General features: G+C 45.3%; 1 protein-coding gene across 6 annotated transcripts in view; it reads right to left on the bottom strand.

Moving 5' to 3' along the window:
* CACNB3 (calcium voltage-gated channel auxiliary subunit beta 3) overlaps positions 1-16,668 on the bottom strand; it is a 58,108-nt gene extending 41,440 nt beyond the window's left edge. Inside the window, exons 1-2 of one of the 6 annotated variants that reach the window (XM_089479866.1) lie at positions 11,819-12,222; positions 6,190-6,231 (exon numbers count right to left, since the gene is read on the bottom strand). In XM_089479866.1, the coding sequence (XP_089335992.1) occupies positions 6,190-6,231; positions 11,819-11,860 (84 nt within the window). In that variant the 5' untranslated portion in view covers positions 11,861-12,222. Of the gene's footprint in view, positions 1-2,601; positions 2,659-6,189; positions 6,232-8,071; positions 8,150-9,830; positions 10,431-11,818; positions 12,223-16,602 lie in introns of those variants that run through there. The other 5 variants (XM_089479856.1, XM_089479893.1, XM_089479884.1 and 2 more) reach the window with 5 other exon arrangements.
* Between the last annotated feature and the right edge of the window lie 10,386 nt (positions 16,669-27,054).

Raw genomic sequence — 27,054 nt, forward strand, 5'->3', positions numbered from 1 at the left:
TCATCAACCTTGCACTGTATATTATTTCAAACATGGATGATTCCCCATTTAGATTAAGTCATCAGTGTTAAGTCATCAGTGTACTTAACACCATCTAACTAGTAAAGGATTGTGAGTTGCATGAAATGAAGTAAAAAGGCAGTTGCTTGTGCTCCCCTTCTTTACTCCCCATAGGTGCCAGGACAACATTCTCACATATTATTATCATTCACTTTATTTATATTTTGCCTTTCCCCTTAGACTGCGACTCAACACAGCTTACACATTTACACAGTACTATATCCAAACGCTAGCTCCAAATGAAGGGTGCATCTACACTATAGAAATAATGCAGTTTGACACCACATTAAGTGCTGTAGCTCCAGCCTATGAAATCTTGGGATTCATAGTATTACTTTCGTTAAATTTCTCTGACACAGAGTGCTGGTGCCTCACAAAACTACAAATCCCAGGATTCTGTAGGATGGAGCCACGGCAGTTATAAACTGCATTATTTCTACAGTGTAGATGCACCTGACGTCCATTTATGGCCTCACCTCCACAGGAGGCTATTTCAGGGGATTTCTCTGTTTCTTCTTTGGAGCTGACTTCATAACTAGACTAGCACTGCAAGGGACTGCGGTACACAGCACATAGCATTACGAGGTGGCGGGAGGAATCAGCAGGGTTTCTCTTTCCAGTCATGTATTGGCACTCATACCATTGCTGCTCCTCAACAGAAGGAGGTTGATGACCAGAGGAGCCGATATTTTAGAGACAAAAAGGAAGGACTAGGGATGTGAAGTTATATAACAAATGGGATTCAACATTAGCAAGTGTGAAGTAATTCATCGTTGCTATGTGCCTTCAAATCTACCCCAACTTAAGGTGACCCTACCATAGGATTTTCTTGGCAACATTTCTTAAGAGGTGGTTTGTCCTTGCCTTCCCCTATGGCTGAGAGCATTTCTCACCAAGGGTCACTTAATGGGCTCCTACAGCTAAGAATTTGAATCCTCATCTCCCAGAGTCCGATACCAACACTGAAACCACAACACCACACTGGTTCTCAAAGTGATATATACCAGGGCCCCCAAAAAATTAAAATTCCTAAATTCACATACACAGATGGAATATGAGTGGAAGAGACTGAGCATGGATTTTTCCCCAAGAGATAGTCATGTTAGTCTGTTTCACTATAAAAATAGGGAAAGAAAAAGGAGTCTTGTACTTTTTACTTCAATATAAGCCAGGTTTCATGGACTACAATCCCCTTCTTAACACTACACAGTTTTAACACTATAATTCCAGTTTAGCTGCCATGGGATCATGGTGTGGGATCATAGAATCATAGAACCATCTGAGTTGGAAGAGACCCCAAGGGTCATCCACCCCAATCTCCTGCCATGCAGGAACACACAATCAAAGCATTCCTGACAGATGGCCATCCAGAGTCTGTTTAGAACCCGCCAAAGAAGGAGACTGCTGGGATCTGTAGTTTGGTGAGGGACTAAAATTCTGTAGCTGAGAATTCTAAATATGCCTCCCAAAACTGTGAATCCCAAGATTCCATAGGATGTTGGCACTGCAGTTATTAGTAGAATCATAGTATTATAAGTATGTCGTATGACAGGACCCACTGTATACAGTTTTGGTCACTGCACCTAAAAAGGCTGTTGTAGGAAAGGTGCAGAAGACAACAACTAACATTATCAAGAGACTGGAGCAACTGTCTCATGAGGAAAGTTTACAATATATGGAACTGTGTGGAAAAAGGCAGGACAAACATGATAAAGAGGTCTAAAATTATGAATGGTTTTGAGAAAGTAGGAACCTTCCCTAATGAGACTAGAAACTGGGATCACCTACTATAACTGAATGGTGGGTGACTCTAGATAGATGAAAGGAATGTCTTCTTTACAGCTTATAGTTAAACAGTAGATCCAATTTAAATTAGAGCTAGTGTGATGTAGTTGTTTGAGCATTGCAGTATGACTCGAGACTATGGTTCAAATCTCTGCTCAGACAAGGAAAATCCATGGTGATCTTGGGCAAATCGTCAGAGGAAGGCAACAGCAAACCCACTCTTAAAAAATCTTGCCAAGAAAACCCTGTGATAGATTCAATTTAGGGTTGCTGTAAGTCACAAGTGATTTGGAGACACACAACAACCAACAACGTGAATTGCATTAAAAGGAAACTGGATAAATGTAAGGAGAATGGGTCCCTCAATGGTTGCTAGTCAGGATGCCTATATGTTATATCACCTTCAATATCAGAGACTAAGTTTTTATGCATCAGTTGCTGGGGACACAATATACAGTATTATACTTAAATCCTGCTGGTCAGCTTCCCATTGAGGCAATTGAATAGCCCCTGTGTGAACAGAATGCTAGACCAGATAGTCCTTTTGTCTCATTGGTGAGAATGTGGCAAGAAGGACTTGGCAAGAAGTCCCATATTATGGTCTAGACTCATGATGTGACAATCCCAGTGGTGTTAAACAGTGTGGTCTGGATGCTAGAACCCATGTATGCTACTTTGAGTTTTATGATGGTAGAAATGTAAGTTACACATGTTTACACATGGAATTTGCCACAAAAAAGTAAAGTTGGCTCCTACCTGTGATAAGTTCATTTCTGGTAGATAAGGGTGAAGCCTATTAGTCGTGAGTGGAAGGAGCAAATCAGGTTCCAGGTTGTTCCATCCTTATCTACTTTGAAATGGTGCAGTTCAGAACGCTGCTCAATTCTCATCAGTATATTCCGTTCCATTCCTTTTCCAGTTTTCCTGTTCCCCCAACAACAGCCAGCCAGCATTACACTGAGCATGCACAATTCTCACTTGTCTCCTCCTCTTCCTCCCCTATACCTAAATATTTTGTACTTCTGCAAACTTTGGGAAAGCATCATGTTCATGAGTTATTTCACTATACTGGCAGCACACCACAACGGCACTGGAAAAAGAGCAGAGTGATAAATTGTAGCAGTAATGGAAGGAGAATGATTGAAAGACAGAGGCCTGGAAAGATCCACAGCTGGGACACTGGAAGACTCAGAGAAGGAGGTGAACAGGATTTGGTCAAAGACAATGTTTGAGCATAGAACTATGACTCTGAAGAACAAGATTCAAATGCCCACTCAGCTGTGGAAACCCACTGGGTAACCTTGGGCAAGTCACACAGCCTCAAGGGAAGGTCCGCTGGCAGACGTCTGCTGAACAAATCTTGCTAAGTTATAGGTTGGCTTTAGAATCACTGTCTGTCAGAAATGACTTGAACAACAACAATAACAATAATAACAATGAAAGGATGGGGCTGTTGGAAACTCATAAATACAGAAACAGAATAAAGGAGCTTTTGAAACTTTATATTGAGATATAATGTTAGCCAGATAAATGCTGGAATCTAATGGGGGTAAGGGTCTGAAGAGCACTGCAGATTTACTTCACTAAAGTTATTAAATGCTGAGGATACCGTGGATTGCCAAGAAGACAAATAAATGGGTTCTAGAACAGATCAAGCCTGCACTCTTCCTGGAAGCCAGGATGACTAGATTTAGGCTGTCATACTTTGGTCACATCGTGAAAAGACACAACTCATTAGAAAAGGCAATAATACTAGGTAAGGTAGAAGGCAGCAGAAAGAGAGGGAGACCACATGCCAGATGGATGGACTCAATCAGAGTGGCCATTGGCATGAGCTTGGAGGACTTGAGCAGAGGAGAGAGATGTCTTATCCATAGGGTCACCATGAGTCAAGATTGACTCAAGAGCATTTGACAAGAACTAAGAACAAATACCAGGTGCTCTAGGCTCTATTTCAGAGGCAGGAACTGGCAAAACTACTTCTGAGTCTTCCTTGCCTGTGAAAACCCTTTGAAATCCATGGGGTAGCCATAAGTCGACAGGCGACTTGAAGGCACATGCACATACACACAGAAAGGTTATTAAAAGCTTTCCAAGACAGCAGTTAGAAAAGCTGTAAATGCACCCTTTCAGATTTAACAAAAGAAAGCAAAAAGTCCACAGTAAACAGATGTGGCTGCTAGCTAAAAGGAGTTATTAGGACTAGCTTAATTTTTCTCTCTCCTTGAACTACAACAATATATTTTCTGGACTGAGCTTGAAAGGAATGCATGATATGTAAAGCAGTTACCTTTCACACATTATTGTTGAGGGTACCGAGGGGACAACAGTTTCATCTTTCAAAGCTACATAATGACTAGTAATGTCATTACTGGAAGGACAGCAATGTTTACTTGTTATTTCTGAATGTAGCACTTTTGGGGTCATTTAGGAGATTTTTGCCCATTTTTGTTTGTCTAAAAGTAAAAACAAAAAGCAATACCAACATCATGAAAGGGTCAATCTCATTATAGTGAGTTATATTAACAAGCTACCCACTATTAACAAAAGAAAACTAAATGGACAACTTTTAAGAAATTATTTTTAAAAATAGTTTCCAAACTGTGTGCTGAGACCCTAGAATTATGATCTAGATATTCTGCCTCCAGCCTAAAGATGTGATAATAAGCAAAACGTTCCTCTGATGCAAAGCCCTATTTTGGGTTCCTTGGCATCAAATCACTGCTAGAACAACAGACACTGTAATTGCTGTTCCAAGCATCCTGAATGTGAGCCACGCCACCTTCCATGATGGGGATTCAAACCAGTTCTTGTCTGAGTGGCAAACCATACATTACATGCAAATTCATGCAACAGCCTTCCAACAGATTTTGTGTCTGATCAAAATTAAAAGTAGCTTTTGGAGACCAGAGAGCTGCACGGAGGAACAAAACTGAGAAAGGCTACTTTCCCACTGACCCCTTTCCTTTCTGGGGGAGAGTATTTTTGAACAGAAAAACTGCTGCTGGAGAAGAGGTAAGCAACTGCTCCTGCCAGCACTCCCCCCATTCACAAAAACAGAATCCAAATGTTGTATGTTTACTATTTTTTTTATAGAAATGTCAGGTATTTGTCACATATACATGCAAGTAACACTTGCCAAGACAGCTGAAGAGCACAGGGCCAGCCTACCATTTGGCAGAGTGGCCTTAGACATATGATGAACCGAAGGACAGCCAACAGTTTACTGCTTAATTTTCAGGCTTATGGCGATCCTAAGGAGAACCTGCCATGGGGCTACTGTTTAATTCATTACTTTATTTTTATGATCAGGGAGGGGGAAGCACTTATGTGGTCTTCTGCCTCCAGTTCCAAAACAACCTGGTCTGGTTTGGAGTAAATAAGCATCTTAGTTTGGAGAAGGGTGGGGAGTGTGCTGTTTGCTACTCTCCTCAGGCAGAAGAATTCTTTAGGCTGGTCTTGTTGTGATGAACCTGATTGAAATACTTTCCCCACCACCACATCTTTTGGTAACTGTAGTGTCCAGATGTTTATTTTGGCAAGTCTCCCTCTTCTCTGTGTGTGTGCGCTTTTTCTCTGGCCCTAAAATGCCTGTTCATCCTATATATGTAAAAATACAAGATGACAATCATGATGACCCAATAAAATTGCCAGTACTTCCTCCTCCAAGTGCAGACACTTCTCTCCGGACCTCCCACTGCTAGAGGGAGTGGACAATGTGAGATAAAATATGTGTAGAAGACACTAGATCCCATCTGATCTTGAAAGCTAAGCAGGATCAGCCCTGGATAGTCTTGGGGTGGGAGTCAGCCAATGAATCCCAGGTGCTGTAAGCTAGATTTCAGAGGAAGAAGCTGTATTCCTTGCCTTAAAAAACCCTATGAAAAATTAATAGGGTCGCATAAGTCGACAGGTGACTTGCAGGCACATGTTCCCCCCCCCCCCCATCATACAACAAAGCCTCCTCTCTGCTCACATTCCTGCTGTCAGCCTGCAAAAATCAGGAAGTCAAGAAGGAAATACTTTTGTCTTCCCTTTTTTTCTTTTTTTTTAAAGTCATGCTGGCGCCCAGAGGGAAGCCATCCTCTACCTTCAAAACTCCACTGCCCCAGGGAGCTGACTAACCTAATGTCAGATCAGGTGTATTGTGAATGACTGTGGTTGGTTATACTGTGGTAGTGAGAGAAAGGAGTCTACACCTGGCTCAGAAACCTACTCTCTTTCCTGCTTCCTCTAGTTTAGAGGACCCTGTTGGAAATTTAGGCTGAAAATAAGCCCAGCCTAGAGATATCACTATATACAATGCCTGACATGCAGCTACCCAAGAGAGAAGTGTGTACATACCAGTATGGCTTGCTTCATCCGGACAGGCTGAACAGAACTGGACTTGGAGACACAAAATGGAAAATCCTTAAAATTGCCTCCTCCCCCATGACTGAAGGAAAAGAAGCTCTTTCTAGCCTTGATCTGTGTTGTCACAGCTGTAACTACCGTCCCCCAGGGTAGAAAAATGAATCTCAGCCAAAGAGCTTAAGATCCAAGCTGTCAATGACCAGTAAACTCCCCCCCCTCTTCTCCCCAGCAAAAAGCTTTGCCACTTGACCAGCAACCTTGCTTTCCATCTCAGTTGCCCCACCAGCCACCCTTAGCATGCCCTGTTTCACATTTCATTGGGGGGGGGGGGGAGGGACAAAGGAATATTCATCATTTATTTTAAATAAATAGCAGGTTTCCTACAGAAAAGGGTTTACTGTCAGCCAGATGCCTATCCCCAGGGGAAAAGACTTTTACAATTAAAGGCAGAGAAGATGAATGGGCAGAACTAGGACTCTTACCCAACCTGGTGTGATTAAGGTTTAGATGGTGACAGGAAAAGCAACCATAAGATACGTGACAAGAGTGTTTTCCGAGCACTTCCACATGGGGATGAAAACTGGGGGTGGATTTTGGAAGAGGAGGACAGTCCTCTGGGAGATAACATGCTACAGACCTCTTCAATCCGGTGCCCCCCAGGCATGTTGGATACAGCTCCCATTATCCCCAACCAGCATGTCACACTAGCTATGCTGACTAGAGGTGGGGATGGGGGCTGTAGTCTAACATGCCTGGAGGACACCACATCGAGGAAGGCTGACCTACTTCTGTGTGTCAACAGGGAAGACACTGACCCAACTTCTATTCATCCATCAGTTTCTTCAGCTTCCCATTACAATGGGTGAATTCAGATTCCAAGACCAAGAAGGGATTGTTTTGATCCTGGTTCCTCTCCTTCCACCCCACTGTACCCCACCAATTCAGCATGCACTTTTCCTATTTCTTGGTTCATCTCTGCAAAAGATGCACAACTGCAGCCAATCTATGCAGTATATAGTGTTTACAGCATAGGTGGGAATGCAAGGTGCAGTTTATCAGATGTTATTGGACTGTAACTTCTAGCACCCCCTCTCCATTAACTGTATTGCTACAGCTGATGGAAGTTGCAGTCCAACAACATGCCTGGAGGGCTTCATGGTTCCTGCCCATAGGTTGGAGCCTTAGACTGTGATGCAATTGTTAGTCCCAATTATAGCAGACCCACAGAATTAATGGAACCTATATCAGTGCTGATTAAAACAAAAAGTTTTAATTCATCCAAATGGGCTTTCTCTCATTGAGACTAAAAATTGGATTAAAGTTTCAGCCTACAATGGGGTGAACTCAGAGTACATCCAGTCACACAATGACAACAATCTGATAATACTTTAACTACTATGGGTCCATCCTATAGAATCCAGGGATTTGTAATCTGGTGAGGGGTACTTAGAATTCTTTACTGTGGTTCAAGGAGTGTGCTGAAGCTCTCCAGTGGAGAATTCTAAGGCCCTTACAAAACTACAACTCCTAGCATTCCATTGCATGGAATCATGGCAATTTAAGTGGTACAATTGTGCAATGTGAATACACAGCCAGATTCAATTCTGAACTCAAGCATCAAGTCCACTGGATGACTTTGAGCCAGTCATTTTAGCTTATCCAAATCTGTCCTCTTCACAGGACTGGATTGCTGCAAGGAAAAAGCAAGCAGGAAGGAGAACTATGTCTGCCACCTCAAGCTTCTTAGAAGGAAAAGCAGAATACAAACATAATACATAGAAACAAATCGAACATACAAACTAGGAAACAGGAGTGGAGAGGAAGGAAACCAATTAACAGAAAGTGGAGGCTGTTTTAGAAACCTGATACTAACCTTCAGGAATCTAGGATATTTTCCACAATAGTTTCCCAAACCTGCATCCATCCAGATGTGTCCAATTACAACCTGCCAGCATGCCCAGCCAGTGGCTGGAGGAGATGGGCACCACTGTTCCACACATCTGCAGGGGGCCAAGTTGGAAAAGGCTAGGACACAGAAAGAAGGGGGGATGGCTCCACACTCTCTCTTCCACTTACACTTTCTGCCCCTTCCCTAGTTCTTCAATTCCCCTCCCTCATTCTCCTTCTGCATATCAAGACAGATTCCACAGACCGCAAACCAAGAGAGTTGATGGTAGAACTCAAATCCTGCAACAGTCTATGAGAAGTGTTTATGACTTAGGTAAGAAGTGCTGTAGATGGAGGAGGGGAGCAAGGCAGAAGAACTCACACTTCCAGCAAGTGATATGTATGCCTTTCTCCCCACCCCCATCTCACTATTTGGGCAGGCTCCCCTCCCTCTCAGGCAGACTCTCTGACAAATGCCAAGGCTCCCCACAGCCAGTCCCACCATGCCATCTGATCATCTACCTCCTCCTGCCTGCACCCATCCACTTCAAAGTGGAGCAGCTGCACTTGCCTGCTGGGAATGCCCGACCCCAAGCAAGTGGGCAGGAAGCCCCAGGCCTGGGCATGAAAAGAACTGTTCCGGCATCCGACAGCTGACTTCTTCTTGATGGGCTCCTACAGAGACTGACAAAGAGGTTCAGTCTAGACTGGCTGAGTTGGCTTGCTGGGTTTCCTGAGCCATATGTACTCTCCTGCTTCCCCTTTGGACTGAAAACATTACTAAATGGATTACTATTGAAAAGGATTTCATTCTGGGAATGGCATTTAGGAGTCCTTGCACCCCAAAGAGTCACTGCCTGGGTAAAAAGTTTGCAGGGCTGTGACTGGACCAGGCTGAGAAGAAGAAGTTTTGTTCCTCCTCTGTCCAGCTGGAGCCTTAGCAACTTTCTGTCCAGCTGGAGCCTTAGCAACTTTCCACTCAGAATCTCTTCTAGCTGCTCTTTGGAGTGCACCATACCTGGATGCAAAGGAGCACCACCACCTCTTTCAAAGTAGAATCATTTGGGAGATTCCAAGGGAGACTGACATATTTTCTATCTTGTTCTTCCCGCTGTATAGATCACCCAGCCAAACATCTGCCTCCAAAGGACTTTCTCAAGCTGGGTTACTCTGGTCCATAGGTATGGGGTGAGTTTGAGCTGTGTCCTCTGATCCTGGCCCACAGCCAACAGTGAGAAAAAAACGCACCTAACTGCTAGAAGGGAGTTCAACACAACATTCTCCATGGTCCTCAAAAGGCCACCCTATACATACCTCAAGAGGAAGCTATTACAGGAAAGCTCCTCATTTCCTCAAGTGAGAAAGAACCCCCTCTGCCCTCTTTGGGGAGGACTTCAAGCTCTTCAGAACCCAGAACCACTCCAAGGAAAGTCACTTCTTTACCAACAACAACCACCAATGACCATCGTAGAGACGCTCCCTCCCCAACATAGCTCCCCCCCCAAGAAGGCCGTGAACAGTCCCTTCCTCCCTCAAAGGTCTCCTGGTGACCACCAGTCCCAACATCACCAGCCCCTCTCCATGGATCCTCTGCTCCAACTCTCTCACATCACCTACCCACAAACCCTGCAGTTCACCTCCCTTACCCCACCCCACAATTCAGTGAACCAGGATGGTGCCAGTTTCCTTTAGGGTGGGCGTCTCCCATGCTTAAAATAGCCCCTTCTCCCAGCCTGTCGACTCACCACCTCAGAATCTTCGAATCCATGGAGATAGGAATCGTCATACATGGGGGGGGGGGAGAAGATGATGGTGAAGAAGAAGAAGAAGAAGCAGAGCTCAGGAACCAGGACACCCAAGGGTGGGGAGAGAGAAGAAAAGGGGTTGCTTTCCCCACTGGGATGGGTGTTGAGACCAGTCCTGGGCCCCCAAGCCCCAGCTGGGCACACCACAGATGGGCACCCAACAGCAAAGCAGGTCAGTCAACCTGCTCTCTATCAGAGTCTCCCCACACTGGTGACTGCTCTGGTGGTTCTTCTTGGCTCAGCAGCAACTGGGGAGCGGCTTGGTGCCCACCCACCAGCCCTCCCCTGGGGGCAGGCACAGAGAGAGAGAGAGAGACTGGCAAGGGAGGGAGCTGAGGCGGGCAGATGAGGTGGGCAACACAGCCCCTGGGCTTCCCACATCTATCCATACCTGCTTAGGCCAACTTAGAACGGATGGGGTTGGAGGGTGCCAGGGGGTGTGGTAGTTCAGGTGGAGAGCAAGGAAACCATAGGACAAACACACTCCAAAAGACGGCCTGAAGGATGCCAGGGGGGCATCCAAAACTCTAGGGTGGCAGAGCGTGTTTCTCCACCCACCATTGCCCCATTCATTGCTTCACCTCCCCCCAAAACCCCAAGATCTGAAGGGCACCACCTGAGAGAGGATGGGAAAGATGCTTGTTAGATACACCCAGCTAGGTGGTGGGGATGCTGGGACTTCTCATGAGGAGAAGGACTGAGCCACCCTGGCACCAGCTTTGCAATCCAGTCCCAGCTGCCTGAACATCCCTGAACCTCAGTGCCAACATCAGTACCTTCCTAGCAATCCTGAGCCCCCTTTCCCCAGCAAGACTCCTTCATCCCTCTCTCCAATCCCAAGCCAACTTTTCTGGCCCCCTTATAGCTTGCCCACACTCCTCTTTGCCCTACTGGCCTAAACGCCCTCACATCCCCCAGGGCCACCTCAACCTCAGGGACCTCCAAGCTTCTGCTGGTGTTATGTCTGTGGATGGAGATGGCTCTGCAGGAAAGGAGGCCAGGTGGGGATCCCCCCCCCCAACACCTCTGCCTCTAGATGCCTCTGATGGCCCTAGCTAAGCCCCCAAGCCCATCCCCTCCCTCTAGCTGAATCTGGGGGGAGGCCCAGGGATTGCCACCCAGATTATTTTATTTGCAAAAACATAGGCTTTTTTTTTGGGGGGGGGGAAGGGGGGTCTACAAGTCTCCCTTCTTTAAAATGACTACACATAGACACACAGACACACACAGACACACGATCTACAATAATACAACCAGGAGGGGAGGCGGGACAAAGGGAAGAGGCACAGCTGTCTGTCTGTCTGCCAGCCTCTGCCCATCTCTCTTTTCTGCCTCCCCGCCACCATCCCAAGGCTCCTCCTATTTGGGGTCTCTGGGCAAACTATAGGGCCAAAACCCGGGGGGGGGGGCAGGTCCTGGAGGATGGAAGACCTGACCAAAGAAAAGCCTTTTAAAAAACACTCATGGAAATACTTCAGTATATATAGAATCAATAGACTCTCAATAGAGAAGAGATTCCTGTTTCTTGGTGAGGCTCAAAATGGAGGACTGGGGGGGGGGAAGATTTGGGATGTAGGGCAGGTCCTGGAAAAGGAGGACGCCTGGCCACCCAGGGAAAAAAGGAGGACCTGGCCCAAGGCAAGCCTAAGGCATGGAGGCAGCCTAGGATCAGTCCCTGCTCAAAATGGAGGACCTTGGGAAGAAGGGGAGGGATTCTCTCCAGAAGTGTAGGGCGTGTCCGGAGAAAGGAGGACGCCTCTGGTCACCTTCTCTCTGGGAGGGAGGGTGTTGGTGAGGCAATCTGGGAGTGGAGGGGGAAAGAGAGAGAGAGAAGGAGGGAGAGACAGAGAGAGAGAGAGAGAGAGAGAGAGGAGGCAAGTGCGGACAGTGCGGGGTCGAAACCGGTTTAGTGGCGCCTGTGAAGTTACCTCGTTTAGCAGGAAGGTTGCGCTTGAGTCAGAAAAAGACATAGACGGACGGGGCGGGAGCCCGGGATGCGGTGCCAGCTGGGAAGGATAAGGATGGATGGATGGATGGAGGGAGGGAGGGAGGGAGGGAGGGAGGGAGGGATGGAAGGAAGGAAGGAAGGAAGGAAGGAAGGAAAGAATGAGAGGGAGGGAAGGAGGGAGGCAGATGCCTCCCGCCCCCGCTGCTCCCCCTCCTCTCCGGCGCTTCCTCCAGGCGCCCTCCTCCCGGCTCTGGCTCCGGATCCCTCTCTTCTCTTCCTCCTTCTTCTCCTGAGGATCCCCGTGCGCGCCCTCGAGGAGGAGGATGCGCGCCCCCGGGCCCCTTCCTTCCTTCCTTCCTTCCTTCCTCCTCTTCCTCTTCCTCTTCCTCCTAATGGCTTCAGGGACCAGGCAGGCAGCAGGCAGGCAGCGCTCTCTAATCCCCTGATTAAAGGCAGCCAGGCAGCAGGGATGCGCCCAGCCCAGCCAGGCACTCCTCCTCCTCGGCCCCCTCTGCACAGCCCTCCCCTGCCTCCAGACAGACCCAGCTCCAGCCCCCCAACACACACACACACACACACACACCTGGGGAGGGAGGGGTGTGCATTTCTCCCCCACTTATGGCGACCCTAAGAAGGCCAACTGGTCCCATGGCAAGAGAAGGGTCTGGCCATTCTGGGGGTCTGCCTTCTCCAGCCCTTTCTGACCCCTATGCTGCTGACCCTAAAGCAAACCAAGGACAGCACCAATGAATCCCTGTAAGACAATAGAATGATGATGGTGATGATAAGGATGTAGTTACCTCTTGTGGCGCCTTTGAGACTCTCTGAAAGAAATTGACAACATGAGCTTTCCTAGACTTCAGTCTACTTCCTCAGATGCATTTGGATATAATAATAATAATAATAATAATAATAATAGGTAGAGAGATCTTGTAACCCCATTGAGACTCACTGAAAGAAAAAAGTCAACAGCATGAGCTTTCCTAGACTTTACTTCCTCAGATGCATTTGGAGATGATGATGATGATGATGATGATGATGATGTAGAGAGATCTTGTAGCCCCTTTGAGCCTCACCAAAAGAAAGAAGTTGGCAGCATGAGCTTTCATAGATTTCAGTCTACTTCCTCAGATGCACTATAGTCTACCAGCTATAGACTTTAGTCTAGACTATAGCTCCTGCTGACAACTTCTTTCTTTAGTCTCAGAGGGGCTGCAAGATCTCCCTACATACTGATTCTATAGACTAACACAGCTATATCTTTGAATAATTTTCAATGCAAGAGTTGTTCAGAGGGGGTCTTTTGCCATGGCCAGTTGTTGTGGTGTGCCTTCCCAAGTCATTTCTGACCTATAGTGACCCTAAAGCAAACAAGATGCTTTTTGTTTATTGGCAAGATTTGTTCAGAGGGGGTTTGTCTTTGCCATCCTCTGAGAGAGTGTGACTTGCCCAAGGTAGAGTTGGGACTCAAACCTTTGTCTCCAGAGTCGTAGCCCAACACACTCAAGCCACTAGGCCACACAGGCTCCTCATCCAACCCCCTTTCCCCCATCTCTCTGTTCCCAGCGTTAATGGACTGAGAGAAAAGACCCAGAGGGATTGAGAGAGAGAAGAAGTTGCAGCGGGTGATGTAGGTCATGGGAACATCAGGGCCCCTTCGATACTCATCCGGCTGAAGTCTCTTTATGGAGGGTGTGGGGAGAAGGAGGAGGACATGTCACAAATCCAGAAAACTGGGGAGGGTGGGAGACAGTGGAGGACACGGCACTGTAAAATGGAGGACCTTCCAGAAGAATGGAGGACATGACAACAAATAAAAGCTAATAACATTCATAGAGATGTAAATTCAAGCTTCTCATTCCTGCTCAAAATGGAGGACCTTTTGGGATTCCTCCTGGACATAGGGTTGAAATGTGGGTGCTCGAAAAGTTCCTCTCTTGCAGGGTGACCAGATGTCCTCATCTCGAGGACAAGGCACTGCAAAATGGAGGACCTTCTGGAAGACTGGAGGACATGACTAATGAAAAGCTTAAAAAAACACTCATAGAAATAGAAAGTCATGCTTCTTAGTCAGGCTCAAAATGGCAGACCTTTGGGGATTTCTCCTGGACAGGAGGTTGAAATGTAGGACAAATGCTGGAAAAGGAAGACATGTGTCACTCTGGTGAGAGATGGGTGGATCTGTGTGTATGTGTGCGTCTTGAGCGCTTTCCTCAACCCAACAGGCCTATGGAACAGATTATCTTCCAGCACTGGGAACACTCTGGAGCATGTGCAGACTGTGTTTCTACTGGCACTCCCTGCACCAACGGAATGAAGAATTACATTTCCAGACAACTCTGACATTTCTTTTTGTGGGGATCAAGTTACACTTTTCCCTCTTGAACACACAGCCCAAAGTAGAGCTCTTCCTTCCTCTGTCATTCTTCACCTTCTTCTTCAGCGTGCATCTACACTACTGTAGAGATAATGCAATTTGACATCACTTTTAAATGCTGTAGTTCCATCCCTGGAATCCTGGGATTTGGAGTTTTACAAGACCTTTAGCCTTTTCCACCAAAACTACAAGTTCAGGATTCTGTAGGATGGAACCATGGCAGTTAAAGTGGTGTCAAACTGCACTGTTTCTACAGTGTAGAGTCACTCTCAGTTCCTTCAAGCTGATCTTCCTCATTTCCTTTGCTGGAATTCGCCTGTCTAGACGCCCACCCCATCCCCCTTTGCTCCAGCTTCTGAATAATGTCCTGGATGGCTAGACAGTGATTATTAGGGCTTGAGCTCCATTGTTCAGGAATGGTTCAAATTTTTTAAAATCATTTGGATATGATTCTTCAGATTCACTGGGCCTGTGATATCTGCTGTGTGATGCCAGGACCCCCCATAGATACCAAAATCCTTGGACTGTCAAGTCCCATTAAATATAGTGCCACAGTAAAATGGTCTCCCTTATGACAAAATCAAGGATTGCTTTTTTGAAATGTATATCTTTTGGAGTATTTTCAAGCTGTGGATGCTTTACTCTGTGGATAAAGAATCTGTGGATACGGAGGGCCAAGTGTATATAATTGCAGACCGCTGGTTGTAATTCCACCTGGATGGGACTTTTGATACCCCTGAACTTCATATTTATTACACTGTGAAATGGTGGATTTGAGAAGAAAGGGAAGCAGGGAGACACCCTCCTCCCCTCCAAAACAACAACAACAACAACAACCCTGAATGCATTGCAGAGATAGTGGGAATGATGAATTTCCAGATAGGAAGCATAGTCCTATAAAGACAGTACCAATGCCCCTCACAGGTGGACCAAAAATGGAATTGTTTAGTTGGCATCCGAGGCACAATGCAGTAGAAAAACAGGCAGAGGGTGGGTGTGTTGAGCAGGCATGTCCATGTGCCACAATGAGAGTGGAAACTCTGGTTGTGAAAGAGCCTTTTGAATCTTGATAGTTCCAGACCTGTGGGGTCAGGCGGAGGCCACTGTTTTGGCAACCTGAGAAGCTTATGGGGGAACCTTGAAGACAACAGAGCAGGGATGGAGGTTGCCAAAACAGTGGCCTGTTCAGTAGTTACTCCAGGATGACTAAATTGAGACTGTCGTACTTTGCCCACATCATGAGGAATAGTGAATCATTAGAAAAGACAATGATGCTGGGCAGTAGAGGGCAGTAGAAAGAGAGGAAGACTACACCCCAGATACATCTAAATATGCATCAGAGGAAGTAGGCTCAAGCTCATGCTGCCAACTTCTTTCTATCAGCTAGTCGATCCGTTAGTGGCCCTTATGGTCTCTTCCAACTCTATAATTCTATGATTCTGGTCTCAAAGGTGCTACAAGATCCCTTCACATACTGATTTTCCAGACTAACATGGTCATGTCTTTGAATTTTCCCACTCCAGATGGTTAGACTTGATCAAGGAGGCCACAGGCCTGAGAATACAGGGCCTGAGCAAGTCAGTGGAGGACAGCAATCTTGGAGATATCTCATCAACAGGGTCACCATGAGTCAAAGTCAACTGAGGGCAGCTAATAACAAGAACAACAACCAGGGAGTACGTGATAGAGGCTGTGCTGATGAAGGATTTCCTACACTGAGCACATTTATCCAGCAGGGGGCAGTGCAGGGCATGGGCCTTAGGCCCTGGACAAGGGGCAACTATGGACAGGGGAAAGAACTGGTGCCCACCCTGCCCTTTCACAGAGTGAGATTATCACTTCAGGCAGCAGCTGCTGGTGGAGGGGCAGAAAGTGCAGCTTCCTCTCTTCATCCCCCACTATTTCACCTAAGCCACTGGCAGATCCCTGCTGTTGGAGGAGAAAGCTGGGGTGCCACACAGTCTGTCCTGAACTCCCCAAGCCCAACCAAGTTGTTGCCTTGAGATGCAGTGAAGAACAAAATCCTGTCACCTGTGCTTAAGTAAACCTCAGCTCCCAGTCTGCTGTACATGGGGGAAAGGGCATTTTCTTGTCTTGGCAGCAAAATAGCTCGGGGCAGCTCTGCACGGCACAGCACACCCACCCACCCTGCTCTGTGCTTCATGGGACAACAGCATCAGCCTACTTGCCAGATTCTTCCTTCTGAACTCTTCCTGACAGCTCTGGCTAACCAGATGAGCCAACCCAGCCACATAGTACTGTACTGCCTTTGCTTTTCCCATGCTACAGTCCACAGTTCTGCCACCACATGCCCACTTCCTAAGTTACTCCGCAAGTCTTTCCTCCTTTCCCACCCCACCCTGCCCCATGAGATGTTGGCACATTACCTCGTTGAGCAGGAAGACACTGGAGTTGGAGAGAGACATGCAGAGTGTCTGCTTTGCTGGACAATAGCGACACTGACTGGCTCACTCACACACACTCTTATCTCGATCTCTCGCACACGCACACATATACACACCCCACCTTCCTGATGAACCCAGCCCAGCTCACGGGGCAGACGGGAAGCCCGGCCCACAGGGACTCGTGGGATGGGGAGCGAGCAGCCTGCAGGCTCAAGGGCACGAGCAAATTGTATGATAGTGCACGAGCATCCCAGGTTCTCTCCCATACACTCTGGTCTTGTGGCACTGTACCCAACCACTCCATTGGATCACAGGCTCTTCTGGCACAGAGGCTGTGCATCTACAAGGTCATCGCTGTGAACCATCCTCTCTTAACACCAGCCACAAAGAGCCAGTGGGCTTGCAGATTGTTGCAGGACAAATGACACAACAACCGTTTGCACAACAACGCACTACCATCTTGCCATTGGATCAGCTTACCCATGCTATCAGGATGGGGAACATGTGCTTCTAACAAATATAGCGACTGGGAATGATGCAGCACAATGGAGTTAAAATTGTGAGGGTGAGACCAATAAAAGCTAATACGTTTGTGGGGATGCCTCTAAAAATAATATTACAGTATTATTATTTTGCTTTTATGAGAGAATGTACAACTGCCAAACCACCTAGTCCAGCAACCAAGGCCTGGTCAATTTTCCCCCACCTTAACTTGCTGGGATCCTCTTCTGACTGTGGTTTGTCTTCTTAGCCATAATATGCCTTGCCTCCTAAGCCAAGAGAGTTACCCAATCATCCTCTTTAACGCTCATTCTTCTTGTTATGTTTTCAAATTGACTTCAGCTTATGGTGTTTTTGGTAAGAAGTATTTAGAGGATGTTTCCCACCTTCTTCTAAGATTGAGGAAGTGTGACTTGCTCCAAGTGGGTTTCCATGTCTAAGTGGGGAATTCAAACCCTGGTCTCCCTGAGGCCTAGCCCAGTACTGAAACCACTACATCACACTGGTTCATAAGACCCATATTCAGTACTAATATACACTCATCCCTCCACATTTGCTGTTTTGACTTTTGCAGATTTGGTTATTCATGGATTTTATTAATGTGTTATCTCCAGGGATATCTAGGTCCTCCAGTGCAACTCTATGGTCAACTTTAACCAAAAGTCGCACTGAAGCACCTAGAGATGCCTAGAGAGAACACTCCACTAGGCATTTGTAGCTCCTCCAGCTCAATTCTATGGTCAATGTCTGGCAGATGTTGACCACAGAGTTGCACTGGAAGACCTAGACATTCCTAGAGATGTGTTCTCTCAGGTAAAAGCATAGTGTTTTTGGTATTTGTGGTTTTTTCACATTCACGGAGGTCCTGTGCCCTTAAACCCCAGCGAATGTAGAGGGACAATGTAGATTCATGTCAGTCAGGAATGGAAAGGTCTAATGAGGGTGGCTTCCTGACTTCCTTCCTTCCTCCCTCCCTCCCTCCCTCCCTCCCTCCCTTTCTTCCCTCTTCCCTTCCTTACAGGATTCTCCAGGCCAGCAGCACTATTGACGATTTCCATCAACATAGCAACATTCCTTTTTACCAGCACCTAGAAGTTCAGTCTGACCAGACAACAGAAGCACTGAGACATATTTTATATAAAAGAACTCCCAAAAGTCCATAAAATATCATACAGTTCCAGCCACTTGCACTATCCTTTCCTACTCCATCGTTTCTTTGTCCCCCTTCCATTGTGTCTTGCTGGGGTCTGTTTTTTCTCTCTTGTCATGAAAAATATTCCTCCAGATCAACTGTCCTCTTATCTCAACCCCCCCCCCCCCCTGGCCACACTCCAATGTCACCATAGCTGATCATTGGGCCAAAAGCCCTACCTAATCTGTTTCTGTTTCCTACAGTGTCTATCCAGATACCTTCTGAAAATAGCAGCTGCCAGTTCTTCAAACAAATTATATACACACAAATCCACTTTCTGTCTCCAGTTCTGCTTCTGGCTTTTCCTCAGCTCCACCATCCCTTCGGCACTCCAAAAGCACTCCCCCCCCCCTCAAAATATCCCTTGGATTCCTCTTCACTCTTACCTCTCTAGTTTACTGGCCACCATAACAATAATAAGCAACTGTTCACCTTTGCTGGAGAAAAATAAATACATTAACAAATATATCTAGGAGAATGGTTGGGAATTCTCAGGCTATTCTGTGTGTGCATGCACCTTCAAGTCTCCTATCAATTTATGGCAATTTCATTAATTTCATAGGGTTTTCTTAGGCAAGAAATACTCAAATGTGGTTTTGCCAGTTCTTTCCTCTGTCTGACTTTGGAAGCTAAGCAACCCTGGTTATTACTTGACTAGGAGACTGCCAACAAATACCAGGCTGTTCTGTACCTCTAGTAATTCCAGCCTTTCAGATCAGGTCTGCTCTTCCAGTCTACAGATCCCCTTCATTCAGTCTTGTTTCCCAACCATTCTAAAGTGCAGCAAAATGCTGGGAAACATCTCTTATATATCTACAGAAGTTTCCACACAGATTCAAAACAGGAATAAAACTGATTATCTGGAGAAAATAAGGGAGGGCATGACATTCAGAATCTGAGGAATTCAAGAAGCTGGAACTGCTTTCCACACTCCTTCCTGCACTGACAGAATGGAGATTTCCAACGATGATTGAACTATGTTCAGCTTAGTATGGCCCCTTATTCTGTTCAGCTTGATGCCATGTGTTGAACTACAACACTCTCCAGTGCAGTCAACATGGGATGATGGGTTCTGTAGTCCAGTGTGTTTGGAGAGAACTGAGTTGGGGGAAGGGGGAGTAGTCTTCCCAAACATGATGCTATTAGATGTTTCACTTTGTAATTTTAATAAACTAGCATGGCCATGTCAGATGAAATCCCAAACTCCTACAAGGTCTTGAGTTATTTTCCAGTTGTATAATTCTATGAAATATACTTGTTCTCCTCTTTCTTTCTGCCCTTGCCCACTTTCTTGGTGTGACACCATTTTGGGGTTGTGTTTCATGATAACCCTAAAGGTATAAACAGTTGAAGAGCCTCTATGAAATGTTCCTCCATTATCACCAGCTCCCCCTCACCCGCTTGTGAGTCACTTGGCTTGGAAGAATGGGGGATGCCGACTTGGAAGTGTATGTAAGTAGGGAATGCTTCCATTTGGCTGCCTCAGAGAGGCTTCATAAATAAGAAAACACCAAGCCTGGAGGGCTGATGCAGAGAGGGGGAGGTCAGCGTGGCTGCTAATGGATGCTCACAGATGCCAACAAGGGCCCTGGGGATACAAGAAGCCTCTCCACTTTCCGAAATAAGAGGAGAAGGGGGGTTGAGGAGGGAAGGAAAGCCATGGTAGGGAGCCAAAACCCTTTCCCCTCTCTTAATATTTGGGAGAGAATCGATCCTTGCCAGGAATTGGCATCAAACAACATGACCAACCAATCTCCAGCTTTGCCCATTATGGCATGGGGCTACTTGACAAAAGGCGCCCCTACCAAAACCAGCCAAGAAACCATACCGCTCCCATTTATTTATGTATTTATTTATTTATTGAAATATGTAGCTGCTTCTAGCATTTATATGCCCACTGAGATTGTGCTCATACAGGAAAGTAATGTAGGGAGAGTTACCCCATTTTGTTTTAGATTCTGTGCTTGTTCTTCATCGGCTTTCACGTTATTTCATTTCATTTCATTTATATCCCTCCTTGCTCCCAATATGAGACCCAAGGCAACTCAAAACATAGATTAAAACAAAATATGCTTTTAAACCTTATCATAATAGTAGAAACTTTTACAGAACAGAGGAATGATAGCACTAATATAACAGTGTTAAAATATAATAATAAATAATAATAAATAATTTTTTTATTTCTATCCCGCTTTTTGCCAGGCAATCAAAGTGGCGTACAACAAGTTAAAATACATCCATATATATATAATGCCCCCCTTAAAACAAGATTAAACAGTATAAGATTAAAAACTACATATAATATATAACCTTGAGGATTTGAGTACAGGTACAATAATCCCCATTAAAAGACCCTTAAGTAGCAACCAGATAATCAGGAGTATCATTAGGGGGCACGGAAGATGTGGGCCACACCAGATGACACCTGAAGGAATGATGGGGGGGGTGACACCACTGTTCCCCAAATATCTATCTTTTGACAGAAACGGGCTGTGGCATTCACCTTCGTTCCTTTAAAATGCTGGACCTGAGTGGAAGAGATAGTGTGAATGGGCAAGGGTCAGTGTGAGGAGAAAGGAGAGGCCTCAGTTTAAAAAAGAAATACATCTGTTACATCCTTAATTTTAAATTTAAAAAATATTTCAAAACTATCTTTAAAAACATTTCATTTAACCAAATTTCCACTCTAACCACATGAAACTACTGGTATGTACATGTAAATATATGTAGATGTACATTTTCACTTTAACCACATGAAACTATGTACATGATATTGTAATTTAAATCTATAATTTTAATTTTTCTAGTTGTTTAGTTCCCAACTATAACTGAGTTACATTCAGTGATATACTGGAATTAGTTTACAAGTAACATTACTACAAAAAACATTACTAAGGAGCCTGTATGGTGTGGTATGGGAGGAGGTCAAGGGGGGTGGTGACACCATGAGTTACCACACTGAGTGATGCCAACCCTAGTGATGCCACTACAGTTAATAGCTCAAAGTCTGTCTCAATAAAAGGGTTCTCTTCTTCAGGAAGGAATTCCACAGCCAGGGAGCAGCCACCCAGGAGGCCTTCTCATGTGCCTTCACCAATCATGCCTGTGACAATGATGACCTGAGGTCCTTCTCTTAAGGAAATAAAAAACCAGGCAAGCTCTTACAGCGAAATACAAGCCAAAAACCTATTGGTGAATCCCAGCTAGAGTCAGCGCTGCCAAATCGCAAGGCAAATCTCCAGTTTTCAGGAGTCATCTAAAGGTGGGAGACAAGAGCACAAATTTTCCAGTTTAGGTAGGTTCATCTCCAGAAAAGAGGAAAGGACTGTCTCCAAACCATCAGTTCAACTATTAAAGCAGTAGCTTGCCACCATTTACAAGGCTTATAACTGGTTCTCAAACTGTGGCCCTCTGAATATTTTGGATTTCAGGTCCCAGAATTCCTGACTGGTGGCCAAGCTGGCTGGGGTTTCTGGGAACTGAAGTCCAAAAACCCAGAGGACCAGAGTTTGGGAACCATTGGCTTAAATTATTAACTACTGCAGCTTGCAAAGACTCTCTATGGCTTTCATGTGATCACTTAGCTTGCTCCTTCCCTCCTAGTAACTGGGGGTCCAGGGCTCACCCTCTGCTCTGCATCTATTTTCTGGCTACAGTCTAGATTAAATGCCTTTATACTATCTCTAAGTAATGCAGAAAGAAGAATCCCCCCATTTCACATTCATCTAGGAACATCCCCTTTAACTAAGATTTTTTAATTTCCAAACAGGAAAATATGCAGGTGGTTAGGTTGGTAGTTGGGTTAAAATGACAGCTGTGAGCAACTACAGTTGGTACTTCATGCCTAATGCTTAATGACATCCCCAGTGGCCATCCTTAGGTCTCACGTTTTGCCCGAGAAACCTCTGGGCCTGAGATGATCCTGAACTGGCAACTCTACCTAAAGTAGATTTACTGAATCAATTGTTAATTGGCGAGTTAACACATATGTATATCACACTCATTTGTCTACTCTCCTCTGTTGTTCTTGTGTGCTTTAGGTAATTTCTGATTGATATTGACCCTAACACAAACCTATCACTGGAGTTTTCTTTGCCGGATGTTTTCAGAAGGGGTTTCTCCTTGCCTTCCTCTGAGGCTGAGAGAGTGTGAATCACCAAGTCCAGTACTCAAACCACTATACTACACTGCCTCTCTCTCTCTACTCTGCTAGGAACTATAAATATGGCTGTCTTTCAAATTGTCTGCACCCAAGCCCTATGTATATAAACACAGTAGCCTGGTCTCTGGCTATTATGATCTATAAAGAATCATAGAGCTGGAAGAGACCACATGTGCTCCTTACAAACAAAATGCATTGGGGTTTTTTTTGGCAATTTCATCTTGAATACTTTGAAATTTATTGTGAATTAGGCTGGCAAATCTTGGGGGAGGGTGTGCCTTGTCTTCCTCCTATGCCACAGATATCCCATCTATAAAGTTACTACAGGAATGGGCAAGTATGGCATCGCACATAACCAAAAAAGCCAGTGGTGAGGAATGCTGGGAATTGCAGTCCTAAAGCATTTGGAAAGTCACAAAATCCCCATCCTTGATTGAAGGAGTAGGAATTATGCAGCCATTCAGATGTCGTTGGACTGCAGGTCCTAGCAACAGCCAGCCTCCCTAAAGGTGAGACATGCTGAGGGTTGCAATCCAGCAATATCAGCAAGGTGACCCACTCCTCTCCTCAACCTATGGGATTACCAAATTGTCTGTCTGCTTTTGGCAGTCAGGCAGTGAGTCGGAAAAACAGGGAAAACGTATGTTGGGGTCCAGTGAGATGGAAGAAAGCATTAGACCCCTTGGTGACTCTACCTTATGGGCTGGGTTGACTGAGAATCACAGGGTCATTTAAAAAAACCAAATAGAATCTCAAGGTGTAAGATCTAAAGCTGAGAGTTTGCATAGATCATTTGACAGTGGGCTAAGAAGACTTCAGCCCTGTGCATTTTTACTCACTTATCAGTTCCATTCCCATACTCATAAAAGCATATGTAAACTAGAGGGCCCTCTAAAACAGTTTGCAGATCAAAATACCGTAAAACCAAATAAAGGCAAAATATTTAAACCAGATACAACCAGACCCCTAAATTTCAAGTTTAAAACCATTAAAAGCCCTGCTAATGTTATTGTTATTGTTGTTTTCAGTTTACAGCAAACCTAAGGCAAACTTGTCATGGGATTTCCTTGGCAAGATTTCTTCAGAGGGGGTTTGTCTTTGCCTTCCTCTGAGGCTGAGAAAGCGTGACTTGCCCAAGGTCGCCCAGTGGGTTTCATGACTGAGCAGGGATTTGAACCCTGGTCTCCAGAGTAGTAGTCCAACACTCAAATCACTATGCCACATTGGTTCCGTAAAAGCCAGAGTGCTTTAAAAAATGTTGAGATGGCCCACCTTAACTATGGCTTTTTCTCAAATAGCTGTATCTAGGGTTGCAATCTATAAGAATCAATGGTCTGACTCAGTCCAACCTTGCATGTATGATGCAGAGGAAGAAGAACCATTTTAATATTTTAAATAATGTGCTAAAACAAGAACTCTGCTGGTGCTCAACAGACACACTGTGACTAAACATTGTAATATGCCACCCCTCTGGCCCCAGGAGTGGCATTTGGACTGTGGCTTAGAGGTCCCGCATGGTCTCCCTCCTCCATTCACACCCTTCCTTTGTCTCCAGCTGGGCTGAGAGCAATTGCCCACTTTGTCATCCTGCCAGCTGGTATTTCAGAAGGCTCAGCATCTCCGGATGCTGTCCTCTGACACAGCATTTGCTCGATATAAAAATAGCAAGACAGAGCCAGGCAGCACTATCTGGCCAGCACGCTTCCTGCTGACTCTCCCAAGCTTTGACGGATGCCACAAAAATCCCTCTTACTTCCATCATGTGCTGGGCAAAGTCAACTCTTGTGACCCTCCAAACTGATATTTGAGAAGCTTCAATGTACCCCCCGCCCCTTGCGTTTTCACAGTCCCTGCAAAGTCTTCATGGAAGGGGCAGGTTTATTTCTTTGTCATTCATTCAAAAGGTTTAGTAGTTTTAAAAGTGAATCGGAGCTAGGATAGCCAGATGGAAAAGAGGACAGGACTCTTCTGCCTTTAACAGTTGTGCTGTAGGTGAGGTTTCTTTTACCTGAGAAGTTGTACCAGCTGAACTTCCCCACTTCACCACAGGGGTAGGCAGGATGTAGGCTGAGATCACTAGTATTGCTCAGGGTAGCCTGCAGTAATTTAGGGATAATTTTTACTTGGCTAGGGCCAGGAAATCAGAGTAAGATAAGAATGGGGAAAGCAGCTATGAAAGAACTAGAAATGATCTTAAAATGCAAAGTTATACAACTGAGCACAAACGTTAGAACTGTACAAGCCATTGTTTTCCCTATTGCTGTGTATGGATGTGAGAGCTGGACAGTTAAGAAAGAAGATAGGAAGAAAATCAATTTATTTGAGATGTGGTGTTGGAGAAGAGCGCTGAGGATCCCATGGACAGCCAAAAGGATAAACAAATGGGCCCTAGAGCAGATCAAGCCAGAAATGTCCCTAGAAGCCCAAGATAACAAAACTGAGGCTATTGTACTTGGGACACATCATGAGAAGACACGACTCATGGGGAAAATCAATAATGCTAGGAAAGGGAGAGGGAAGCAGAAAGAGAGGGAGGCTGCATGCTAGATGGATGGACTCTATTAAAGAGGTCACAGGTATTAATCTACAGGAACTAAGCAGAGTAGTGGAGGACAGGGGTTCTTGAAGATGTCTCATGCACAGGGTCACCATGGATCAAGATCAACTCAAGGGTGGTTAACAACAAGGCAGGGCTAAACAAGGCACTAGATCCCAGTGGTGTCACTGCGGGGTGCAGAGGGTTCAAACCACACCAGATGACATCTGAGAGGAGAGGTAATATCCATTTAGTTCTTCCTTCCACTGTGTGGCTGGATGCAGTGCTGCTGCTGGTGCCTGCCCCTTCTCTGCGGTCCTAGCTCTCTTAGTCAAGGGATACAAGGCAGCAGAGAATGTGGTGTGGGTATATGTGGGCCTTCCCCACCACGCCCCTGGTGCCTTGGCTGATTTGTCCAAGCAAGCCAAGACATCAGGCAAGGAGAGGGCAAGTGGGTGAGCTAGTCAAGGCACCATTATTATTATTATTATTATTATTATTATTATTATTATTATTATATATAGCGCTGTAGATTTACACAGTGCTGTACATACAAACAATAAAATCAATAAAAATAAAACCTGCCAATGGCGTCCATTCTACAAAATACATATAAAACAACAGATAATAATACAAAATAGAATTAGATAAAAAAATAAGCAGGCAACAAATTTAAAAACATCAAATATCAAATCCGATCGCCAGGGAAATATCACCAGGGAAATCAAATATCACCAGGGAAAGAAGGAAGGAAAGGTATGTGCATGTTTGCCCCTGCTTCCTCAGTGTCTTGGCTTGCTTTTGACTGGTCACAGCAGGCAGGAGGCAGGGCAGGGCATTCTGCCATTGCCGCCCCCCTGGCACCCATACTAGGTGACACCAGCACAAGGAACACGACTGCCAGATCCCACCAGATCTTGGAAGCTAAGATCCCTCTGGATCTTGGACGCTCCCCCTGCTAAGTTAAATTATTGCTAGCTACGTCTGCACTTTGAACTCAGTTTGCAGCAACTGAAATAAACTGAGGACAAAGGAGGGGGAGGGTGAAGCTGGGTTTTTTTTTAAATCCCCTGAAAAAGTGGGATGACAGACATTTAATTGGGGCTGTCCCTGTCAAATCATGACAGTTGGAGAGCACACATGTATGTGCCATCGTGACCTATCTGCAGGTTGCCTACACTTGTTTCTCATATGTAAATGCTTTGATGTGTGAGAATTTTGTATGACTTCAAGTGGTCCTGCCGCTGAGAGAGAAATTTAGAGGAGTAGTTCTCAAATTCCAAATGTTTGAACTTCAGCTCCCAGAATCCCTCTACACTGCTAGCCTAACCAAGGCATCTGAGAGGGCACTCCCAGAGGCATTATCACACAACCCTTAGTCTCGCCACAATCTTGTTAGTAAAGGACAATGGAAACATACCAGGTTGAGAACACTGTTATCACACATCACCGCAGTAGTGTAAATGTGCTGTTTTTGCCAACGACAGTCTCTCACACTCTCCTTAACCCTGCCTTCCTGCCCTATGCCTTACCCAGCATGCTTTCAGTTTTTAATATTTATTTATTTATTTATTTATTTATTTATTTACACAGTCCTAGAGTTCCCTGCTAATATAATTTAATTTAATAAAAAAAGAAAGGAAAAGGAAAACAGCCTGCTTGGAAATAACAAGGGGAAGGTAGAACAGCGGAAGAGAAAGAGACACTGAGACAATGTAACTGCCATGGAAGTGATGCATCGCACCTGCGAAGTAATGACAAAGCAGCACAGTTGGGAACGTATTGACAGGTTTTCTCCATGAATGAAAAGGGACATTTTAACCATTTTTCACAGGCATAGCAGCAACAACTTTGTATGATAAGTATTTGCAAAGGTACTATGGTATTTTCTAATTTTAATTGTGGTTTAAAAGCCTTGTGTGATAATGTCCTAGGTAACAAGGAACAGCTGCTGAAATCTACAACAACAACAACAAACTCTGCTGAAATTCCCTTTTCTACACATCCATTATAGGGGCAGGGGCAGAAACGTTAGGAATGCTG

This window comes from Sceloporus occidentalis, unplaced genomic scaffold (assembly GCF_023333645.1).
Source record: "Sceloporus occidentalis isolate IW3139 unplaced genomic scaffold, rSceOcc1.0.p SCAF_1, whole genome shotgun sequence".
NCBI lineage: Eukaryota > Metazoa > Chordata > Lepidosauria > Squamata > Phrynosomatidae > Sceloporus > Sceloporus occidentalis.